The 21,490-nt window shown below is 46.0% G+C and overlaps 1 protein-coding gene across 3 annotated transcripts in view; it reads left to right on the top strand.

Moving 5' to 3' along the window:
* The first annotated feature begins 282 nt into the window (after positions 1-282).
* The window catches only part of LOC114201431 (transducin-like enhancer protein 1), a 94,704-nt gene continuing 73,496 nt past the window's right edge, over positions 283-21,490 (top strand). For all 3 annotated transcript variants that reach the window (XM_028094103.2, XM_028094102.2, XM_028094101.2), the window contains exons 1-4: positions 283-1,584; positions 2,393-2,493; positions 3,940-4,003; positions 4,113-4,157. In XM_028094103.2, the coding sequence (XP_027949904.1) occupies positions 1,561-1,584; positions 2,393-2,493; positions 3,940-4,003; positions 4,113-4,157 (234 nt within the window). In that variant the 5' untranslated portion in view covers positions 283-1,560. The remainder of the gene's footprint in view (positions 1,585-2,392; positions 2,494-3,939; positions 4,004-4,112; positions 4,158-21,490) is intronic.

Genomic DNA, 21,490 nt, shown 5'->3' with positions numbered 1-21,490 from the left:
AGATGGAAGCGAGTCGGGTGGGAGAGGAGGGGGAGGACGGCCCGTCCAGTGTTGCGCTGCCATTGGCTTCGGGGAGGTGTTGCGTCAGCACCCCACGTTGGGCATGGCGCACGCGATTGGCTGGCGCACGCTTCCCCGCTTCCCCCCCGCTACCGCCCGGACCCACGTCCCCCGCCGGCTCTGCGCTCCCGCCCCCCGCCCGCGCCGGGCTGGGCGGGGCCGGCGCTGGTTAGCTCCGGAGTGTGAAACCGCGTGTTAATGTAACCGGCGCGAGAGGCGCGGGCGGCGGCGGCGGGAGCGGCGGCTGCAGGAGCAGCAGCAGCGGCGAGTACCCTGTGCCCCGCGTCCCCGAAGCAGCCGACTGCGCCACCCCCACCCTCTTACGGCCGGGCGGGACCCGTGCCGCCAGCCCGGACCTCCGCCGGCCCGCGGCGACCTAAACACCAACGCGACTACTCCGGACCGGTCTGCGGAGTTTGCCCGCCGGGTAGGGAGGCCGAGCGGCGGAGCGCACTCCTGCTTTTTTTCCCCCCACCATCTCGTGGATGTCGCCCCCCGGGTCGTGAGAGAACTTTGTAGCGGGCTGGAGCGCCCTTTGCAGAGAGGCAGACGAAGGGAAGGAAAGAAAGAGGGCCCAGGAAGGGGCTTGGAGGAAGAGTCCAGAGCTGCCGTGAGGGGCGAGTGCGCGCGGGGCGCGGCGCCCGGATGCACCCCGGGATCGAGGAGCAGCAGGCGGCTGCGGGACTGCTCTCCGCGGTGTAGCCCCGCCGGGCCAGGAGGGTTTGTGCAACCGCGGAGAACACCAAGTGTCGGTCGCACGGGGCGTGCCGAGCCGCCTCCCGGCGCGCCCTCCGCACTTTCCCCGCCTCGTCGTCATCCCGCGCTCCTCCGCCCGGGCTGAGGCAGCCGAGCGCCAGGCGCGGAACCTCCGCGGCCCGGACCTCGCTCCTCACCGCCTCCCGGGAACCCACGAGCGCCCGGCTGAAGGCGCTGCCCTGACCCGCAACGGTCGGTCCCGAACGTCGCCAGGTTTGTTTGTGTGGGGTTAGCCGGGGGCGCCGGGCCACCTGCACCTCGCCCGCGGCCGGTGCCGCGGGGAAAACCCGGAGAGGAGGCGGACCGGGAGAAGAACGAAGGAAAACAGTCCGTCTGGATTTGTTTGCTCGGGACGGGTGTCGCGTACGGGGATCGCCGAGGGGAGCGCAGCCGGAGTCACCGCGCCCCCACCTCTCCGCCTGGGCAGCGGAGGCCCGCGGTTTGGATCACAGCCCCCGCGCGCTCTTCTTGGGCGCCGGCGTCACCGCGCAGGTTCTTGGTGCAGCCGGGCCCCGGGTGCCCCGCGATGTGGCCCTGAGCGAGGGAACCCGCACCGGCGGGAGCAGGAGCAGCCGAGTGGCCGGTGCGCCCCGCCGAGCGCGCCTGCGTGCGTGGCCAGCGCGCTCCCCGCGCTCCCGGTTTCTGCCTGCCTTCTCGGCTTAATTTTCCTCGGCGGGATTAAAGTTGGAAATTGAGCGGAGAATTGAGTTGCCCGGAAACAGAGCTACGGCCGCCGCCAGAGCGATGTTCCCGCAGAGCCGACACCCGGTGAGGCGCGGCAGGGTGCTGGGTGGAGGGGCTGAGCAGTGGGTTGGGGGTGGGGTGGGGATAGGCGCTCTTCCGGTGCTGTAGGGAGACGGGTGTCTGCTACATTCTGGAGGACCCCCCCAGCCTCTAGGGGTGCAAGGCTGGGGAGGTCCCGTACCGTCCCCTCCTGTGGTGGGGAGTGAACTGAAACTCAATTTTTCCCCTTTACTCTGGGCCCCCTCCGAGTTGACGTCTAGACAGGGCGGGCGGGGGCGCCGTGAGAGGCTGAGGTTTCTTTCCCGTAGCGACAGCTCCCCCCCAATCACCCCCCCGCCGAGACGGGTAGGGCGCCCCCCCTTTGTTTCTTGTCTCGCCTATTTACATGTCAATGCGGCCCCCGTTCCGGCGCGCCTGAAGGTGGCCCCGGCGACTCTGGGAACGGGGAATGTTAGGGAGTTGTTTTTCTCTGATTCCCGGGGTCGTTATCGCCCCCGTGGGGAGGGGGTGGTGGCTACGACGACAATTTGGCCGGGTCTTTCCCGGCTGCCGGGGAGCCCCTGTCCCTCCAGCCGGTGACCCGGGCGCACGTACTGCGACCCGCCCTGGAGCACGGAGGAGGCTCGGAATCTTTGGAGACTCCGGATCCGGCGACGGTCCGCTTTCTCCCCCGGATAAAGTGCAGCGCAGACTCGAGTTTAGGGTTCCGTTTTCCGCCACTTCTAACTTAATTTTTGCTTACGTCCCACCCGCTTTTCCGTTCTCTGACTTAACTGTTTTTTCTGTCTACCCGCATCCCTGTCCCTCGGTTCTCCTCGCCGGTCGCCCCCAGACGCCGCACCAGGCTGCAGGCCAGCCCTTCAAGTTCACTATCCCGGAGTCCCTGGACCGGATTAAAGAGGAATTCCAGTTCCTGCAGGCCCAGTATCACAGGTGCGTGTCCGGCCGCGCAGGGCAAGTGGTAGCCCAGGGGCAGCCCCGGCCCCTCCTCGCGCAGCCTGGGGGCTGTGGCGGCTGTACTTAGTACTTGCGTCCAGGCGGTGGCGTGTGGAGTCGCAGTTAAGACCTGTCATTCATGTTACCCCCTTTCCAGGTTCTTCCCGGGCCGCCTCTTCTCTAGTCTCCTCCTCCTACCATTGTTTCCCTTTTGCCCGTTTGCTGCGGTTCCGGGGAGCCTTTTTTTTTTTTTTTTTTTTTTTAGTATTTAGAAGTTGCATGAGAACCGTCAATATTTGCCCTTCGTTTATTTATTTTGCAACAGGCTTAGCTGAAACCTTGGTTCAATCGATGCCCCAGCCCTGGAGTGCAGGTTTAGGGAGGCAGAGCCGGTGTTGAAATCGCTCTTTGCCATACTAGAGGATCGTGTTGTCTGAGGCAAAGTCCATTATGGAAGGCTGTAGATGCTGTTAGCTGTGCCCATCATTGGTGGTGAAGAGGGAGGTGGATAGGTGTAGGGAAGGCTCCCCTGCTTTGGCGTCACTTTGGTTGGTTTGGGCAGGACAGGGGATGGAGTCTCAATTACATATATCCCAGCTTAGTTTCTTCATCTGATGAGACCTACTTCAAAAGGTTTGTAAATGAAAAGTGATTGTAAATTTTCCAGAAATATTAGTTTCTTCCCTTGTTCCTATGAAGTCTTCTCTGATTAGAGCTAAGAAATAACTGTAATGACAGTTTTTATTTTTGTCAGGCTGGAGAACAAGCACACAGATGCTTGGGTGTGAGTTTTCTTATTTTGTCAGAGGTTTTTCTGATTATTGACCTTTTGTCTGCTTGAAGATAGTCATCTCTGGAACTTGAGGCATACCTGCCCACACTGTTTACCAAGTAGGGAGGACTTCAACCCACTTTATTGCAGTAGCTACTTCACATATTTTGGCAGGGATTTAAAAACCGAAGATTTTAAAAGGGACCAACAATTGTAGAAGTAACTTTACAAGTACAGTTTTCAAACCTAGAGACTGTTTGAGTTGGCAGAGATGGGACAAGCCTATGTCTGACGCTGAAAATTGTGCAAAGGCCAGATTTCAGTGGAGTCCAAAGGAGCAAACTGGTGCGGGGAAGTAGGAGTGAACAGATGAGCAGGAGGAGAAATCAATCTTCTGGGTAGATCAGAGGTTTTGACAGATTTTTCATTCTTGGCATCTGACTAAGTATGCACCAAGAAGAAAAAGAATAGTAGCTGAATGGAGACCCTGTCCTGTTCACCTGACCCCTTTTCCCTATAAAATGCAAGGACAAAGTTTTTGCATGTTTACCTAGATAGTTTATGGCTTTTCCAAATTGGTCTGTGTTTTTACTTGAAGTGCAAATATGTGAGGCAGATGTTAAAACAAGTGACATAATGTTTACATTAAGTTGCCTGTTTTGTTTTTGTAGCCTTAAATTGGAATGTGAGAAACTGGCAAGTGAAAAGACAGAAATGCAGAGGCACTATGTGATGGTAGGTATCAGAGATTAGACTTTTCTTCTTTTCACGTAAGGTTAGCAAATGTGTGTTCTTAGCATTGCAAAACATGAGTTGACAAAATGCTTTTTTTTTCTTTTTGCAGTATTATGAAATGTCATATGGATTAAACATAGAAATGCATAAACAGGTAAGCTTTAGTTAAATTTCTAGTTGAAATGAGAAATCAGTCATGATTCCATAAAGCTGGCTTTGTCCTCAGTGGTGGGGGGATTTGTATGCTGTTTTCTTGCCTTGGTTTCCCTTCCTGTGAGTTGGTGGTAGTATTTTGCAGAAGGGTTGCTTCTTGACAGTTACAGAATCTTTAAATGACTAGGTGAGAGGTGCTTTGGAAATGTGAACCAACCTGTTTCTAGGCTGATAGAAACTGAGTCTCTGAGTTGACTTTTCCACCTGGGTAGATTCTTTCTCCTCTTGAAAGACCTGGGTATCCCGTAGAGTTCTGAAATTCAGAATAGCTTGTTTTTTTGCTGTTTTGGACAGCGGTGTGGTCTTATATTCAGGAGTTCCTTAAGCAGGTTAAATATCGTGTATGACTAACCTAGGTTTTCTTCATGCTTCAGGGATGCATAAAGTGACACTCAAGATTAGTGGCTTATTAGCAAACATCTTTTTGGAAAATTTCTCAATTGATGCAGATTTGGAGGTGAAAAAGCATTCTTTTATGGCCACAGCATATGTTGGGAGTAGCTTCAGTCCTAGTGGTTTTAAAAGCATGAAAAGATTAGTGACTGGAAAGCTCTAGCTATGACTATGAGTTTGCAAGTTCCCATAAAATTCACACTTATGGCTACTATAATGGTGTATAAAAAGAGTATTGAGCTGGAACAAGGCACTAAGGACCTCATAAGAGAAGAAAAGCTAAATGATTGCTCAGCCCAAAGGACCCTCGATTGAGTAGTCATTGTCTGCCAAAGAAAGCATTAATGGCAGGGTGTAAGTATTCTGGAGATATGCTGACATTCACTTTTTCATCAAGACGCTGGTACAATAAGTCTTTTAGAAATCGATTGCCTCTTAAAAAATTATCATCAGATGAAGTTGCACAGTTGGACACATTTCAAAGTGCAACAATACAATTCTTACTTGATGTATATGTGCTATTTCATCTCAAACCCTTGTTTCATTAAATTAAAGAGCATGGCTGACCGGCTGGGGCACAGTGGAGAAATTGATTAGTTCAGCCTTCAGATCTTCCTATATTCAAAGACTTTCATTAAGCAAGTGTGTTTCAGAGTTGAATTCTGCTTTTGTAACTCCACACTCTTTGATTTTTAATTCATAGATTTCATAATGTTAAGTCGTGTACACTAGATCTGTTCTCAGATATGTGTTTGGAAGGGGATAGTGAGGTTCAAGGCCTTTCATTAATAATATAATTGGGCCTTTAAAAATGCTGATTTTATCCTGATTTGCAAAATTGGTAGCCTAGATTACGTTGGGCTTGTGCCTTTGTTTTTTGTGTGGTTCAATGGCTTGTGCCTGATTGAGGCAGTTGTAACTTGTTGATAGTAATTGGGCCAGAAGATCTGTGGTCATTTGAATGAATTATGCAAATAAACTGGGTAAAGGAGTTGTAACCTGCCACTTTGTTTCTTCTTTTAAGTTACCCCAAAGGCACATTTTTTTGCTAACAAAAATTCTAGAAGAGTAAGAGAAGAGTGAACTTTTTCTTAAACTCATAAACTCAAAGGATTTAATAACTTCACCAACTCTTTTACAAGGAAACACTGCCTCTGTGTGATGCTGTATGCTGGTATAGGGATTTATTGGGGAGGGGGGGTAAAGGAGGTGTGTAATTCTGTGTTCCTGTAGGTTACGTGGTTACATGACCTCTTTTTATCAAGTAGGAAAAAGGAAGAAGGGGTGAGGAGGGTCAGGAGCCCCATGGTGTGAAAACAGGTTTCTAATGAGTTTTTATACACTATTGGGCATTTGTGGGTAATATTGTCCATCCATGAGCCGGTATGCATTAATAATATGCTGTGTATAATTGGCTCAGTAATTTGAAAAATGTGAAGAGCTGAGAGATGCCATGTTCTTCATAGTAGGGTATTAAGACCCCTGAAATTTAGTTTATATTGTAAATGCTGACAGACCCTTAACTAGAGTGGTGTGCAAAGCAGTGCTGTAATTCAGTTTAAAGTGGCCTTACATTTGAAAAACATCCTTCTGAATGTCACACATTAATAGTAAGTTCTGAGGAGGCATTTGGTGCAGCTAGTAATCATAATTCTTATTAAAACTGGTGACGTCTGGCCCCCAGGGTGTAGCCAGGCTCAAATTGATGCTTTTTGCCGCCTGATCACCAGCATGGCCTAAGTGCTCATTATATTGTAGAGAGGGCCTTTGGAGCTCTCATTAGATTTGACAGGAATTCTCTCTGGGGGGAAACTGGGCATTAGCGAGACTCCTGACAGGCTGAAATTAGTCCTGCTTTATGGCTTATAACCAAATGCTAGCAAGGCATCATCAGGGGACACAAAAAATTGTCATTTCTGACAACATCTTTGTTACTGAAAAAAAAAAAAAAAACGCAGCAATGGGGAAACTTTCCACGGAGAGAGCTTTAATGTTAAGATTTGTCTGTAGTGTGACTGCTCCCTCTCCCCACCTTTCAGCGGGTTTGTCGAAGGAGTGAGTTTTAGAGATTTCAGTGTCAAATCTCACCACGGACTTTTCCGTCTGGAAGTTTTAAAGTGGTAGCGCGTCCAAATAGAGAATGGTATAATTGTGGTTTCCTTACTTGGTTTGGTGCCCACAGTCCATGTTTATGTTGTGTCAACACTTCCTGATAAGCCTTCCCCTCACTTTCTCTGCTCCCATATGTGCTGGTTACTGAAAAGTCAGTGCACTAGGGATGGTAATGGGTACTTAATTTTTTTTACTGTAACATTAAGACAGGTTTTTTGGGGGGTTTTTTGTTTGTTTTGTTTTGTTTTGTTTTTTTGAGGGGCGCCTGGGTGGCTCAGGGTTAAGCGCCTGACTTGATTTTGGCTCATGCCATGGTATCAGAATCTTGGGATTGGGCTCCTTGCTCAGTGGGGAGTCTATCTGAGATTCTCTCTCCCTCTCCCTGTGCCCCTCCCCCACACACTCATACTCTCTCTCTCTCTCTCAAAATAAATAAATAAAATCTTAAGATAGTTCTTTTTTGTTTGTGTTTTTGTTTGAGTCTTTTGTAGATCTCTGCCTGTCCATCTCTCTCCAGGTAGATTGTAAATTCTAGGTATATCTACCTGGGAGGGGTAGAGACATCTCTTGACACGTCATGATGCCACCAGAGGGTTAGGGTGCGTAACAAAACAGCAAATTAACGTGAGTCTGGTTGTGAAGGGCTATGCCTGGTTTGTTTGGCAGTCTGATCTTTCAAGTTTTGTTTTCTGTCATGTGGTATGGTATGACCTCATTTGATATTTTTGGAACAAGATGCACTGTAAATACATATATAAGCCTTATTTATTCCACTTGTGTATCTCTTCAGGATGCTGATGAAGCCATGCCATAAGTTGTCTTTAGTGGCATGAATTTGTACAGCACTTAACAGTTTTCAGAAGTGATTTGCCTCATCCTGTGAGGTAGATTGGGTAGGTGTTTTGCTCTGCCTGTGGCTGTGGGCATGTGTTCAGAGTCCGGATTTGTCAAGGCCAGGTTTCTGCTGAAGCTGGAGTTTGGGTCACCTGGTCCCTAGAATTCAGTGCTGCTTTACTTTACCCAGCCCCCTGCCATTGGAGGATGAGGCCAGTGGTGGAATCACCTGTCGGCCTGGCTGCAGGTCTCTCCTGCTCTCTCTCTTTGTGCTGACAACTTGATACACAATCACGTCAAGGCTAGATGCATGTTCTAAGAATTCATGAAAATCAGCAGTACTGACTGGCCTGTGGAGGTCACAGCCATGGGTAGGTAGAAAGTCATAGCCAACTGAGCACTGCTATTGCAGGTTAAAATATGTCTAAGAACAAAAGAAATTGGAAACTGTTGTCAGGACTCCTGGTTGAGGCCCAGGGCACAGTGAGTGTGATCAGTCACTTTGTGTCTCTGTGCCTCTATTCTTCTGAAGAGCGGGCAGAGTGAGTACTCAGTGCTCTCCAGGGCGGCCAAGAATTTAAAAATAAATGAAAGGACTAGCTCTGGAAGGAAAGACATACTCTGCAGTGCTGTGTGGGGTGGGGAAGGAGAGGAGAAAGAGAAACAGATGAGAGCTTAACATAACCAAGCGCCATGTGATGTTTCAGCCAGCACCGTGTCTCAGACCACGTAAATTTCGGAGTGAAGCCGCTTTCACAGTTTTGATGTGTGCTTTAAAGTTTCCCTTAAAAAATAAATTGTCCTCTGGTAGTGTTTTTAAAGTGCTTAGGTGGAACTGTTAGGGGTTCACCTGCAGGTTAATCCCTTAGATGTGCCTCTTATAATTTGTCTGCAATTCTTACCTTTCTTCCTGCTTTTTAACCACGTGTGTTTTCCATCTGCAGTTTCTCACTTTGAGATTTTTTTTTTCCCCCAAGTCCAAGTCTCAGAATGGGAAAAGACTATAGTGGAGTACTTGCACTTAAGAGTTAAGCTCCACCAGGTGTTAATTACCTTGTAATACAAAGGGACTAGCTGTCATCAAGATTGGAGTGGTCCCCAACTTCACTTCATTAGCCAGGCCTGCCCTTCACAAGCTTCAGTGAAAAGAGATAAAGCTCCCTGTGTATTAAGAACCCAGATTTTGAGGCACAAGATTAGCCTTTGTTTTTTTTGTATCAGTAAGCAGGGCAATTCCTCCCTACTTTCTCTCACCCTACCCGACCCCTTCAACAGTTGGCTAGTTCACGGTTACTATCCAGAACCGAGACTCAGGTGAGGTGAGGGTTGCATTGCCTCGGGCACAGAATTTAAGGCAGGGGTCAAAAAACATAGTCCTTTAGATAAAAAATATTTTTAAAATTCAAAATTAATGCCAAAAAACTCTAGGAGGCACAAAATATGGGATCTTTAGGATGGGCGTTGGTGTAAAATACAGCTCATTGAGGTCCCTTATTTAGGGGACTTTGATTAGTGACTGGGTAAGTCATTGACTAGTTAGTTGCCTGGGCGTCAGTTTCCCTCATAAATTGAAGGGTTAGACTAGGCAGGTTCTCAGTATGGCTCCTCTTAGGAGAGGAGAGTTGTCCCTCTAGACCACACCCCTCACCAGTGTTTAAAACCCAGTGCCTGCTTGTGTCTGTTGAGTAGAGTCTTCAGCCAGAGGGCTTAAGCTGTTTCTCCAAATAGTGTTTATTAAGAAACAGAATATGTTCCTTTAGCAAATATTTAAATAAATCATCTTGTGCGGTAGTTAAACTAACGATATATTCAGTTACTGGCTCATAGAACCATTTTAGGTTTCCATAGATCTGAGTGTTTGCTCTTGTATTATTTAAATATTTGTGGTCTTCAGGAGTGGATTACATTGGAGAAAACTAAGAAACTGACTGGTCTTCTCATAGGCTTCGATTGGCTCGATTGTCCCTATGGCCGCCCATCCCTGTTGCTTACTGTTACTTCAGGTTTTGAAAAATTGAGATTTTCAGAACTAGTACCTTTAATGTGGAATATTTGGTATAACGGTTTTCAATTAAATTTTGGGCAGTTGTTTTTATAGGAAGGCTTATTTGACAAAAGTAGGCATTTACAGATTGAGAACAGTCCTCACCAATGAGATTGGTGAGTTTTGTAATATGAAATGTGCCATAGGATTGTTCTAAGACTGTGGTTTGGTGTTTTAAGTTAGAGTGTGTGTGGGTGTACGTGTGGGGCACTCAGGTGTGGGAGAGATTTTGTAGGTTTTTTTCTGAGGCATGGTTTGATCTGAAAAATGAAAAAAAATTCACAGTGAAATTTTAACAAATTAAGATATTTAACTTGTGTGTTGTTACTCACTTGGCTTGGCAGAAAATGGTTTCTAAAATTGTTTGCAAAACTGTAATGTTTACAGAATCGTTTAGTTTAGAGACCACCCGTTTGCCATGCATTTTATGAAACTTCAAGAAATGTTGACACAAATTTTATCAAGTAACCTGTGATTTTGCACAAACCTGTATTTTATTATTTCATATTTCAGTTTTTAATAATTACTGAGTTTAATTCTGTTTGCCTGCTTGAAGCAACAGGAAAGCAACTGTGAGCCCAGAGGTTAGGCCCTTCCCCCACACATTCTCACAGTAGGCATAACAAACAAATCTTTTAGTTTTTCTAGAAGTTTTATTTGCTACTTAGTCATTCTTTGACCACAAAATGTTAGCTGGAAGAGGGTAGGGTAAAGGTCATTTTGGGTATAAGGAGAAGACGGGGAGGAAGAGAAACTCTGAGGATTCAATCCATTGAATTTATTTTTTCATCTGCCAGATAGAGAAAAGTGCTGTTAAGCATGGTGTGTCTATATCCCTGCATACGCCGAAGAGGTAGAGGTGTGTGTACGACTGTTTGCAGTGTACTGGTGGATACTCACTAGATTTTCATTATTCACTTGAGATGAGTGGAATCAGTTTTTGAGAATGTAAGTGTATTTGAACTTGCACGTCCAAATCACGTCTTTTGTGGAACTGTTGAAGTACATGCGGGATGTACTAGGTTTGCTGCTATTGGGCGCCGTTATTGGCCTAACTAGATTATTAGTTAGTCCATGGTATTTCGTGAAACCTGTCAGTGAAAAGCTTGAAAATATATCACCAAACTTGTTTGCTTACAAATTTATAAGTTATAAAAGCATTATGTACTAACGTATTGTATCTGTATGTAATAAATGGAAATTGTAAGCAGTGGGGTTAAAATAAAACTTCTCACCTCTTCCACCCACCTTATTGGCATGTCCTGTGCAGCCGCTGGGTAAGTGCACTCTAGAGACCAGCAGCCTACATCCAGACGCTCAGAACTCCAGCCCCAGAATGGGAGCATCTTTTAAAGTGGTGGGTCTTTGGGCATGTTGGTCTGTCCGTTCTTTCTGATTGTGACTTCCCCCTCAAGTGGTGGCTCCTGTGCACATCGCTCACAGCCTTGTGTGTCTGTCCCTCATTATTGTCTCTGCTAGTCTTACTTGGTCACCTTTGTCTTTCTCCCACCAAGTCCTTTAATCCAGCCAGTGGGTCTTTTCTTCCTGCCTAAAATATGTTGTGCATTTTTCTGTTTTCTTTATAAAAAGCCCAGGTCTTTTTGTCCAACTTCACATGGCCTTCCTCAGTATCCTTCAAGGTCCAGTTCAAATAGCAACACTCCTTGTTTACTTTAAGGCCTTCCATGACCTCTCCAACAGGAGCCTGTCACATCACTGATTTTTGCTCCAATTTCTGTAATAATGTTTTTTCACGTGTGTCTGTCACATCACTGATTTTTGCTCCAATTTCTGTAATAATGTTTTTTCACGTGTGTCTTCTGTTACTCCAACTAGGCCGCAGTCTCCTTGAAGCGTGCACTTGAGACTTAATCCATACCCTTCCCAGTGGGTCAGAAGGAGTAGGCACTTGTTAGGTGGTGTTTAATGTGCTTCTTAAGAGAGTGATAGTTGTAATCATTTTGGATCCTGAACCCGTATGAAAATCAGGTGGAAGTTGCTGGGCAAATAATCCCACACATTTTTATACATCAAGATAGCTTTGCCCAACAATTTTGGCCATTTGGGGACATCTTAAAATCCTTCAGTAAATCTGTGGAATCCAGATTAAAACCTTGAGTCGAGAGTACCAGGCTGGATTCTGATGCTGAAATTAAGAATGAAATCTGTTTGGGGCGCCTGGGTGGCTCAGTCGTTAAGCGTCTGCCCTTGGCTCTGGTCATGATCTCGGTCCTGGGATCGAGCCCCCGCATCGGGCTCCCTGCTCAGCGGGAAGCCTGCTTCTCCCTCTCCCACTCCCCCTGCTTGTGTTCCCTCTCTCACTGTGTCTCTCTCTGTCAAATAAATAAAATCTTAAAAAAAAAAAGAATGAAATCTGTTTAATTTCGCTAGATGTTTAAAGGACCTCAGTTCTCATATAACCACTTTTGCTCAGTTTTTCTTTTGGACAAGTGACTTATAGTCAGAATATCCACAGAGGCTTCTTCATGGGGAGTTTAATTATAGTGATATATTTGGGTTTGTACTGAAGAGAGCAAAAACAGGTCGTGTGTTGCTGAGGCCTGGGTGTCTGTGCAGTGTGTACACGCATCACTGGTCCTGGGGCTGCTGCTGGTCTCCTCAGGACCACCACAGACCTGAAATGGAGTTGGGGATAAGTAGCTCGTAATGCGTTAAGTATAAAGACATTTAACTTGACTGAGTTGCCAGATTTCTTAAGAATCATGATCATACCCTTTTGATTATTTACTTTTGGTCTTTACATAGTTCCTTTGCCCCACCAAACATATTATTGGGAAGAATTTCAAATATACGGAAAAGGAGAAGGAAATAAAACAGTGAATACCCATGCTCTTTTCACCTCTATGATCCCAGGATCTGCCTGTCACATATCTTAACATAGAGCTTTTGCTCCCCTTCCCCCAGTAAAGAAGTGAGAAAATAATTCTGGAAAACTTGGGCCAGGCCTTTTCTTAGCTCCCAACCCCATTTTAGACTGACACGTGAAGGAGGGCTTTTCTCCAAGTACATTTTAAGAATTTCATCTCAACAGGTGTTTACAACATCTTATAGCACTGTCCTCCTAGACTTTGCCCTTTGTGTTTTGGCATGGTTATATTATATGGTGTTAGGGTGCTTACTTTTTCAGCTGTCACCTGGAAGCAGAGATTTGCACTTAACAGAGAAGCCACCCTCCCCCCACTCCCCAAGGCTTCCTACTTTTTGGTCCTTCATAATGTGTACGTTTAAGATGCCGTCAGCATATTCTCTGAGGGGAGGAATAGTTTAAAGTTGTTAGGTAGGAAACCCGGAAAAAATTGTGCTAAACGACTCTGATTTGGAACTTTGGATGGATGGAAACTGTCCTATTGGAGAGTTTACATTGGCCTCAGAGGCCCTGGGTGGAGCAAGGACTTTGTGAAGTGCCAGAAAACAAAACCTCTTTGAGGGCCCCAACATGCAGAGGAGGCTCTCCAAGACTGGACCCTCCAGGAGCAACAGCCTTTGTCTTTCCTAGGCACCCTCTTGATGCTTTGAGCAAACAACCGGTCAGAGCCTCTTACAAGTAAGGTGACTAGCCAGTGTATTGACACGCACAGACACAATAGAAAACTGCATTAGGAGGCGAGCCGTTGGGATTTGCAGTAAATATATTACAGAACACAAGTGACTTGCCGATACTGCTTGTTTAGCAGTTTGCAAGGGCAATGGCAGTATGGATTTTTGAATTAGAAGGGAAGGGCTGTTCTTTCTCTGTGCGGGAACATCTAGTTGATGGCTGGGGAGAAAATTGATTTAGAGAACAAAATGCAGCCGCCTTTATTTGTGCCATTTGAAAGGCTTCTATGGATTAGTGAGTGAAAATAAAAAGGTCGCATTCGGTTTAGGGAAGGAGGTCTTAACATTGATCTGCATCTTGGTCTGGAATGGAGAGGATAAGCAGGCTTCCCCACTGAGCAGGGAGCCCGATGCGGGGCTCGATCCCAGGACTCCGGGATCATGACCTGAGCCGAAGGCAGATGCTTAACGACTGAGCCACCCAGGCGCCCCCTGGAATGGAGAGGATAAAGGATGGGCCACTGGGGTGGAGGAAGGGTCCCCCGTCTCCGAGCAGCCTGCCCCTACAGGTTCCCGCTCTGTTTCCCGGTGTCCCCGTTGTCTTTTTCAGCTCTTCGGATTTCAGAAGTGAGCTCCTTGGGCTGATTATTGTAGAGTAAGCTGATTTGGGACATCAGAGTGAGCAGTCAGCTCCCATCCATTGAGTGCCCATGTGCCCTAGGAGCTGTCTGTAAATCCTTCCAGCCCCCTTTTGTGTGGATATTAATTATTCCTCCTCACTGAAGAGAAAACAGGCCAGTAAGTTAGGGGATGGCAACAGCACCTACCCCGTATCGGGTAGTTATCAGGAATAAGTGAGCTTTTGACGCAGGAGCGGTTACATCGGTGCCTGGTGCTTGGGCACCCCAAGGGAAGGATACTTGTTCTTGAAATTGATTATCTACATGTATTATTGGTCCCTTTAAAACTGTAGCCTGCTGTTGGAATCCTAGGCCGGGCTCCCATCTTGTTTTTCCAAGCCCAGCGGCTTTCTTCCTCCCTACATCTGCATTATTTCCTTCTCATTATTTCCCCTCAATTACAAAGGTTTTTATTTGTTTCCTTCTAAGAGCTGAAGCATTTATCTTTAGGCTCAAAAGGAAACTTTTCTTTCTTTCCTTTTTTTTTTTTTTAAATCACCTATGGGCAGCCTCCCGTTGTCGAGGAATCCAGAGGAATTCAAATGCCTTATTTAGGTCAAACAGCAAAATGTGCCCTTGGAAGGCAACAGCCTTAAGTAGTTAATACCACTACCGGTGAGAACAGAGTTACGTTGAGTTCTTTCATCTAAGGGGTTGGAGGAGCAACAAAGAAGATTTAATTCATTTTGTGGAAGTGAGTTTTGGCAAAATGAAAGGATGAGAGGTGCATTTTTATGTATTTTATTGTATTTTAATATAATGTGGAAAATCCAATTCTTAATTGGTTTGAGAGGCTCTGTCATCCTGGGAAAAAAAAAAAAAAAGCGAGGTGAGACTTACCAGGTGAAGTTGTTGCTTGGTTAGAGAAGGAAGAAGTCTCCAGCCTCAGTGAGATAGACATACAGACCATTTTCCTTGTAGCTCTGGAAACCTGTAAAACGCTATGTATAAATTTGAGTAGATACTTGTGTTCCGTTCTCCACATCCTCCATGGGCTTGAGATCTTTGTGGATGGTCGCAGTCACAGCTGCTGCTTATGTGCTAATATCTGGGGAAGCAGGAAAAAAATGCACAGGGGAGGAGGGTGCCTGGGTGGCTCAGTCAGTTGAGCGTCTGCCTTTGGCTTGGGTCGGGTCGTGATCTCAGGGTCCTGGGATCAAGCCCCATGTCGGGCTTCCTGCTTAGTGGGGAGCCTGCTTCTCCCTCTCCCGCTGCCTCTTCTCCTGCTTGTACTCTCTCTCTCTCTCTCTCTCTCAAATAAATAAATAAAAAATCTTAAAATGCACAGGGGAGAAAAGCAGGGGCATTGGGATTAGACACACTGGAAGTTTAGGTTTTTGGCTCTTATCATCATGCATGATGCCATAGGTGCCATAGAAACTTCTTGGATGTCATCATAAGCATTTGGGATGGAGGAGGGCACCGTTCAGATTGTGTTCAGATAAACTGTGCCGGTACCTGCTCTCACTCTTGCTTAAAGGCTCGGCAGCCTGCTGACATCTGTGTGCTGAGCAGCCCCATATTGCTGTCTCTTTCTTGAGCTTGAGAATCGGTCCTGAAGTCCCGAGTATCTGCAAGGGGAAGCACCGGGTTCTTGACAACCCATGCAGCCTGCCAGTTGGCCGGGGTTCTGGAGCCTTTTCTGTTTGTGAGCCCCTGGCTCTTCAGCAGTGCCTGGGCTGTGAGCTCCCGCCTGCGGAGCCCGTCTCTGTGTACAGCTACTGAGAAGGCTGGAATTGGACCACGGAAACGTATCCAACCTCTGTACTTTTTAGCTGAACAAAGGCCAGAAGCATACCACTAACTCAAGAGGGAAATTGCTGACTTTCGAATCTCATAAGAGATCTGTATTCCATAATTGACTTACCCTTGATGCTGTGATATTCGTACATTCAGTGAAGTACAAAGACGTGTCACATTTTGGCGATGTGGCTTTCTCTCAGGGTACAGAGATTTTTGAGCTAGTTGTTGCATCTGTATTCATTCTTATTTCTTGACAAATGCATCAAATATGGCTTTCCCACCCAAAGAACCCAGACAGATCAATGTCAGTGCACTAGTATAATCTTACGTAGCTATGGCTTTGGTCATTATTTTATTGCAAGTTCCGATACCCCCCAAAGCTGTTTATTTTCTTTTTTCTGATGAGCACTCTAGTCAGTTTCCCTCAAAGTAACTGAAACTGCTCAGGGTTTGTATGGAATGAGTACCAATTGTTGCTTCTCAAATTAAAACAGTATAAAAGGGAAGGAGCTTTTGAGTGGGCTTTGCACTGTGAGAATATTGGTATTGACACCATTTATAATTTGGAGTATAGTTTGAAGACCAGATTCTACTGTTTGTCGCATACTGGTTAATATGGCTGTAAAGAGGAGATGAATGTGGCTACTTTTCCAAGTCTATTACTCAGGAGGACTGTAAATTTGATTGGCTGTTACAATTCTAGCAGAATCATTCGATTTGAGAGCAATAGAAAGATAAGATATCCAATTACCCAAATGATTTGCAGGGTTAGCCAACGTTGTCATGGAGACACGAGTTGGAACAAATTAAATTTTAAGCAATAAAATAATCTTAAAGCCCGTCTGGGAACAAGAAAATTTGGCAGTGGCACTTACCTGAATTGAATCTTAGCTTGACACGATGTTGTTTGACATTGATATACTGTGGGGGCTTAAACTTATATATGGTGCAACATTACCTTAAAAAAAGTAGTTTGGCCAAACCAGTGAAGGGGAGTATTAGTATAAAGTCAGGATGTTAACATTTATTCCATGGCTTAAATGATAATTAGGCTCTGGGTTCCCAGGAATATTTTGTATTTAAGGATTGAAATGCCTTAATAATGATTAAGCAGCATTAATTGGACACTTGAAAAAAAAAGATTTATTTCGTAGCAGCATGCAGTTTCTGGAACTGCTGCTATTTCCCTTTGTGTGTGCGCTAGCAGATGTAATAGAAATCGTGTGGCTGTCTTTTGGTGGGGGGTGGAGGTGTAAGTATGCATATATTTGCATGTACAAACAAGGAGATTTTGGCACATGCCCCTGCACTGCAGATGATTTCTCTGTATTCGTTAAAATTTCTACTTTGCGGTACTGCTTGCAGACTGGAAAATTGTGTTCCAAACTTCAGCCGATGGCCTAAAACCTGAGTAAGCGTCGGTCTGGGGCTTAGAAGGTTATTTCCCCTTATTAATGTATTGTTTAACTGGTTCCTGGCTTGTGCTGCGGATTTGGAAACAGCCGAGTGGCCCAGAAGGAGGGAGGGGGAGGGCCTTTTATCCACATGTCTATTAGACAGATGGAGATGAAAATTGGTCTGAGGTCAGGCCATTTGCAGCGTTCTCGCAGCCTTCGATTTTCCTCTCATCCTCACCACAGATCATCTCAAATGATTCAGTAATGACCAAAAGTGCAACATTGACCTTTATTCCCTGGTGGATTACTGTGTTTCACAGTCCAAATGGCAGGAAGTCTATTCTGTTCTTCCAGAAGGAGCTCAGCATTATGGAGCCAGCCCAGCCCAGTGGGAACCAGGGTAACAGAATATGGGGTTCAGTTTGGTTTCTGCTGCTCTGGGAAATGAGAATTGACATATCCCAAACCCACATAATTAATGAAGGGGTATCTGGGATGCTTTCTAAAAACACACAGGAGCGCATAAGTTGATTTGTCCACTTGTCAAAGAACTGGTGAGTTACAGAAGCGGTAACTCCTGCAGCATATAACTTGTTCTTACATTCATGACCCTACCTGTTCCCCCGTCTATGTAATGTTTCCCCAGTACAGCTTGGATAGCACAGTAACCTCGTGACGCTGGATCACTTTCACATTATAAGTTGGCATGACTGGGTAAAGGGACTCCGGGCCTTTCTTTGACGTGCTTTTAATTATAAATATTTTTGGTCAATCCATGTAACCCTGAATAAATTACCTCTCATGCAGGACGCTTTTTTTTTCTTTTGCCCCAAAAGTAGCTTGATTGTTATCTTGAAGAATTGGTAATTATTTTTCTCTTGCTTTGGTTTATTTCTCTGTGGATTGTATTGTGATGCAATGATCAGGGTTTTTGTTTTGTTTCTGGTTTTTTTTTTTTTTTAGTAATTTAATTTGTATTTAAAATGAGATTCCTTTTTGCCTCCGCCTGCTTGGCTGAGTAAATACTCTGTGAATCTTTAATACACCAGTGAAGTCTGTCATCGAGAATTCTTGTACTTACCGTCTTCTAAATATTTAAAAGCTTTTGCAAAAGGAGTACGCGTTGAAAATTTTCGCTAGCAGCCCACATTTCATTTTAATCATGATCCTAGGTGCTTTCAAGAAAATAACTTTTTTGGGGCGCCTGGGTGGCTCAGTCATTAAGCGTCTGCCTTCGGCTCAGGTCATGATCCCAGGGTCCTGGGGTCGAGCCCCACATCGGGCTCCCTGCTCTGCAGGAAGCCTACTTTTCCCTCTCCCACTCCCCCTGCTTGTGTTCCCTCTCTCCCTGTGTCTCTCTCTGTCAAATAAATGAAATCTTTAAAAAAATAAATAAATTTTTTTTTCTTGACTGATGATTTCACTGTGTACAAGCTCTTTTTCTACCTCAGTGGCTTGCAGCCTGTGATGCCCCATTCTGCTGCATTCTGGAGCTTAGCGGGCTTCTTGGCACATGATGTGGATTGCAGAGAGAATCCCAGGTCCCAACTGGGAAGACCAGGAACCTTGTCTTACTTCCCAAAGGACCACCTCTCCAGTAGCTCAGCCTGGGAGCAGGAAAGCCCCGGGGCGTGGGGGGGGGGGGACTTCCCGATGGAGACTGAGTTTGGGGCTCTGGAGGCTTTGCCTTGGGTTCTCACCATCACAAACATGTATCTAACTTGTGGTGGCCATTCTGCCACCATATGCCACACGGCACTGATGTCATAGGCCTCCTGGTGGAGTAGCTCTTTAGCCTAAGTTGCTTTGGAAGAAAGGTAGCACTGTCATGTATGTGTGTGGGTGATTCAGCTGCGGCATGCTTTTAAAATTAGGGAACCCTTGGGGCGCCTGGGTGGCTCAGTCGGGTAAGTGTCCCACTCCTGATTTCGGCTCAGGTCACGATCTCAGGGTTGTGAGATCGAACCCTGCGTCAGGCTCTGCGCTGGGCATGGAGCCTGCTTTAGATTCTCCCTCTCCCTCGGCCCCTCCCCCCACCCCCTCCTGTGCACATGCATGCGCTCTCGCTTGCTGTCAAAAATGAGATGAAATAAGATAATAAAATAAAATAAGGGCACCCCTGGCTCATGGTCACCCCAGGCTGGAATTTCCTCTCCCACTATATGGGTTGGCTAGGGACTCCAACCTGTTAGGGAAATACTCACACCCAACTGTTTATCCAGTGATCTCCCAACAAAATGCGGGGAGCGAGGCAGTGGTTAATGTTAAAGCTAATGATAACTAGTTCTTTATGGGTAGTGTGCACTGCTTGTTTGCTGTGTCATGATGTAAGATGTGGAGATAGTCTTGTTGACGTTTAGAAGTCAGTACCAACCGAAGACAGCTAGTACAGGCCTAAAAGGTAGCTACAGTGAAAAGGAAATGTTATAAATTTTATTGAGAGGAAAATAATGTTACAAATTTTGAAAAGGAACAGTCTCATAAACCCGGTTTTCAGAGGTAACTGGATTTTTGCATATTCCCATGCAGTCTTTGTCTTTACGTGGGCATATTTTATTTTCCTGATTGTAATTTTAGCCTTTGTGCCAGGATGATGTAGTCTGCTTTTCCTCCCACTAATCCTGCTATTGTATGATATTATCTAATTTCTCATGAGCTCCCTAATGACTAAGACCTGTGAAGAGGGTGAAAGGTGTAGGCTTGCTCTGGGTGTGTTCCAGGAGAGGCTTGTTCTCTTTCCATTCCGAGAACAATAGGTGGTGACTTCATGGTTGTGCTCTGTGATTCACTCCACAGAGTGTCTTGAAAACCTTCTTTGGCGTAGCAGTGCATTTTCCTTTAAGGCCACCAAAAGCTGTCTTTTTCCATCCTGGGACAAGTTGATAGGATTTCATGTGAACAGCACTTGCTAAACTCCATAACAAGGGTTTCTGAATAATGGAAATGTGCTATTTGGGCCCTGAAACAGCTGCGATGCTTTTGTCAAGGATGCATCTTTACCAAAATGACAAATTAAAGCCCAAATGCTCTGCTTGGCAACAGTTGGGTCAAAACATTTAAGTCATTAATTAGAAGGAACTGAAGGGGGAAAATTTTACACAAATACACAGCGATGCAGACTCAACTTCATCTTGGAAAATGCAACTGAATTCTTAAAAAAAGGGGGGGGCAGCCCTCAAGTGGGGCCTGCCAAGCTTGTCATTTGCAAATAAATCAAAAGACCATCATTGCAGGACAGAGAACCAATGAATAGAGTTGCTTTGTCATTCTTTGATGGGCCCCACACTCAAGCCTGCTATTAAAAATGAATGCATTCAAGAGGCTCTGCATTAAGAACATAAACAATTAAGGGCACTTGAGTTGCTCTGCTGAGAGCTGCTGCGAAGATACGAGAGCTTTCTCCGGAGATGCAGGCCCCTGCAATCTGCCTCGTGAGGAGCCAGAGAATGGGAGCAATTAGTGTTGCTATCTCCGCCCCGGCAGCCTTCAGCAGGGTTTTTGTTGTTGTTGTTGTTGTTGTTTTTTCTCCCCCTTCTTCCTTTTAACCCCTCCCTGTTTTCAGAGAAGCCGCGAGTCTGAAAGATGAGCAGGGAAAGGATGGAGTCTGCGCCCAGTTGGAAAGGGCTCAGGTTTAGAACACGGTAGGAGCTGCCAAATGAGGGGGAGGTAGGACATAAAAGTTATTATCTGCCAGTAATTGGTGACTTCTGTTCTGATTAATTGAGCCACTAAAGGGTTTCTGTCATCTGGTACTCTTTGTTTTGTTTTAATCATAGGGTTTAAGAAGGGGTGAGACTACATTGCCAGGGATGGAATCATTTAAATGAATATTGTTTGAGGTTTCCCACAGTAGGCAAATGTGTTCCTGCACCCCCCGGGCTGTGTTCCTGCCGTGGTCTTGTTTTATAAAAAATGGGTGGAGAAGGGCGCCATGGCTTATTATGGCCAGGCTTTAAAGGAGGAGAGGCAGGGCTGACCTCCCTGCCTGCTTGTTTCTGAACCTAGGCGGGTTTTGCTAACCTTTCAGCCCCTTCTCACTGGGCACCTGTGCTGGTTGATGAGGCATCAGAGTACTTGGTATGCGTGCTAAGCAGTAGACGCTGCCGCTGCCTTGGCAGAGCCTGTGGTTCTCAAAGTGGGGTCCCCGGTTCAAGAGCTGCAAATCACCTGGGAACTTGTTAGAAATGCAGATGCTTGGGTTGCAGACCTCTTGACTCCGAAACTCTGGGAGTGGGGCCCAGCCATCTGTGTTTTAACAAGGCTTTCATGTGATCCCGCTGCACCCTTAAGTTTGAAAACCACTGACAACCTCGTTAAACCATTAAAAACTCAGAGAGACGCCAAGCCCTTTTCATTTGGATTTCCCCAAAATGTGGTTAGTCCTTTATCGACATAACTATATTTTAAACAGAGAGCTACTCTGATGCATTAGAATTTAAGATAAAATTACCTTTTCGTGAATGTGCTGGTGAGCAAGGCGCCATCATGGAAGACAGGCTGGTGAAAAGCCGAC

Source organism: Eumetopias jubatus, unplaced genomic scaffold (assembly GCF_037043125.1).
Source record: "Eumetopias jubatus isolate StellerSeaLion01/CBP00866 unplaced genomic scaffold, mEumJub1_p1.0 scaffold_15, whole genome shotgun sequence".
Taxonomy (NCBI): domain Eukaryota; kingdom Metazoa; phylum Chordata; class Mammalia; order Carnivora; family Otariidae; genus Eumetopias; species Eumetopias jubatus.
The sequence above is the reverse complement of the archived record's forward strand: the minus strand, read 5'-3'. Positions and strand labels throughout refer to the sequence as shown.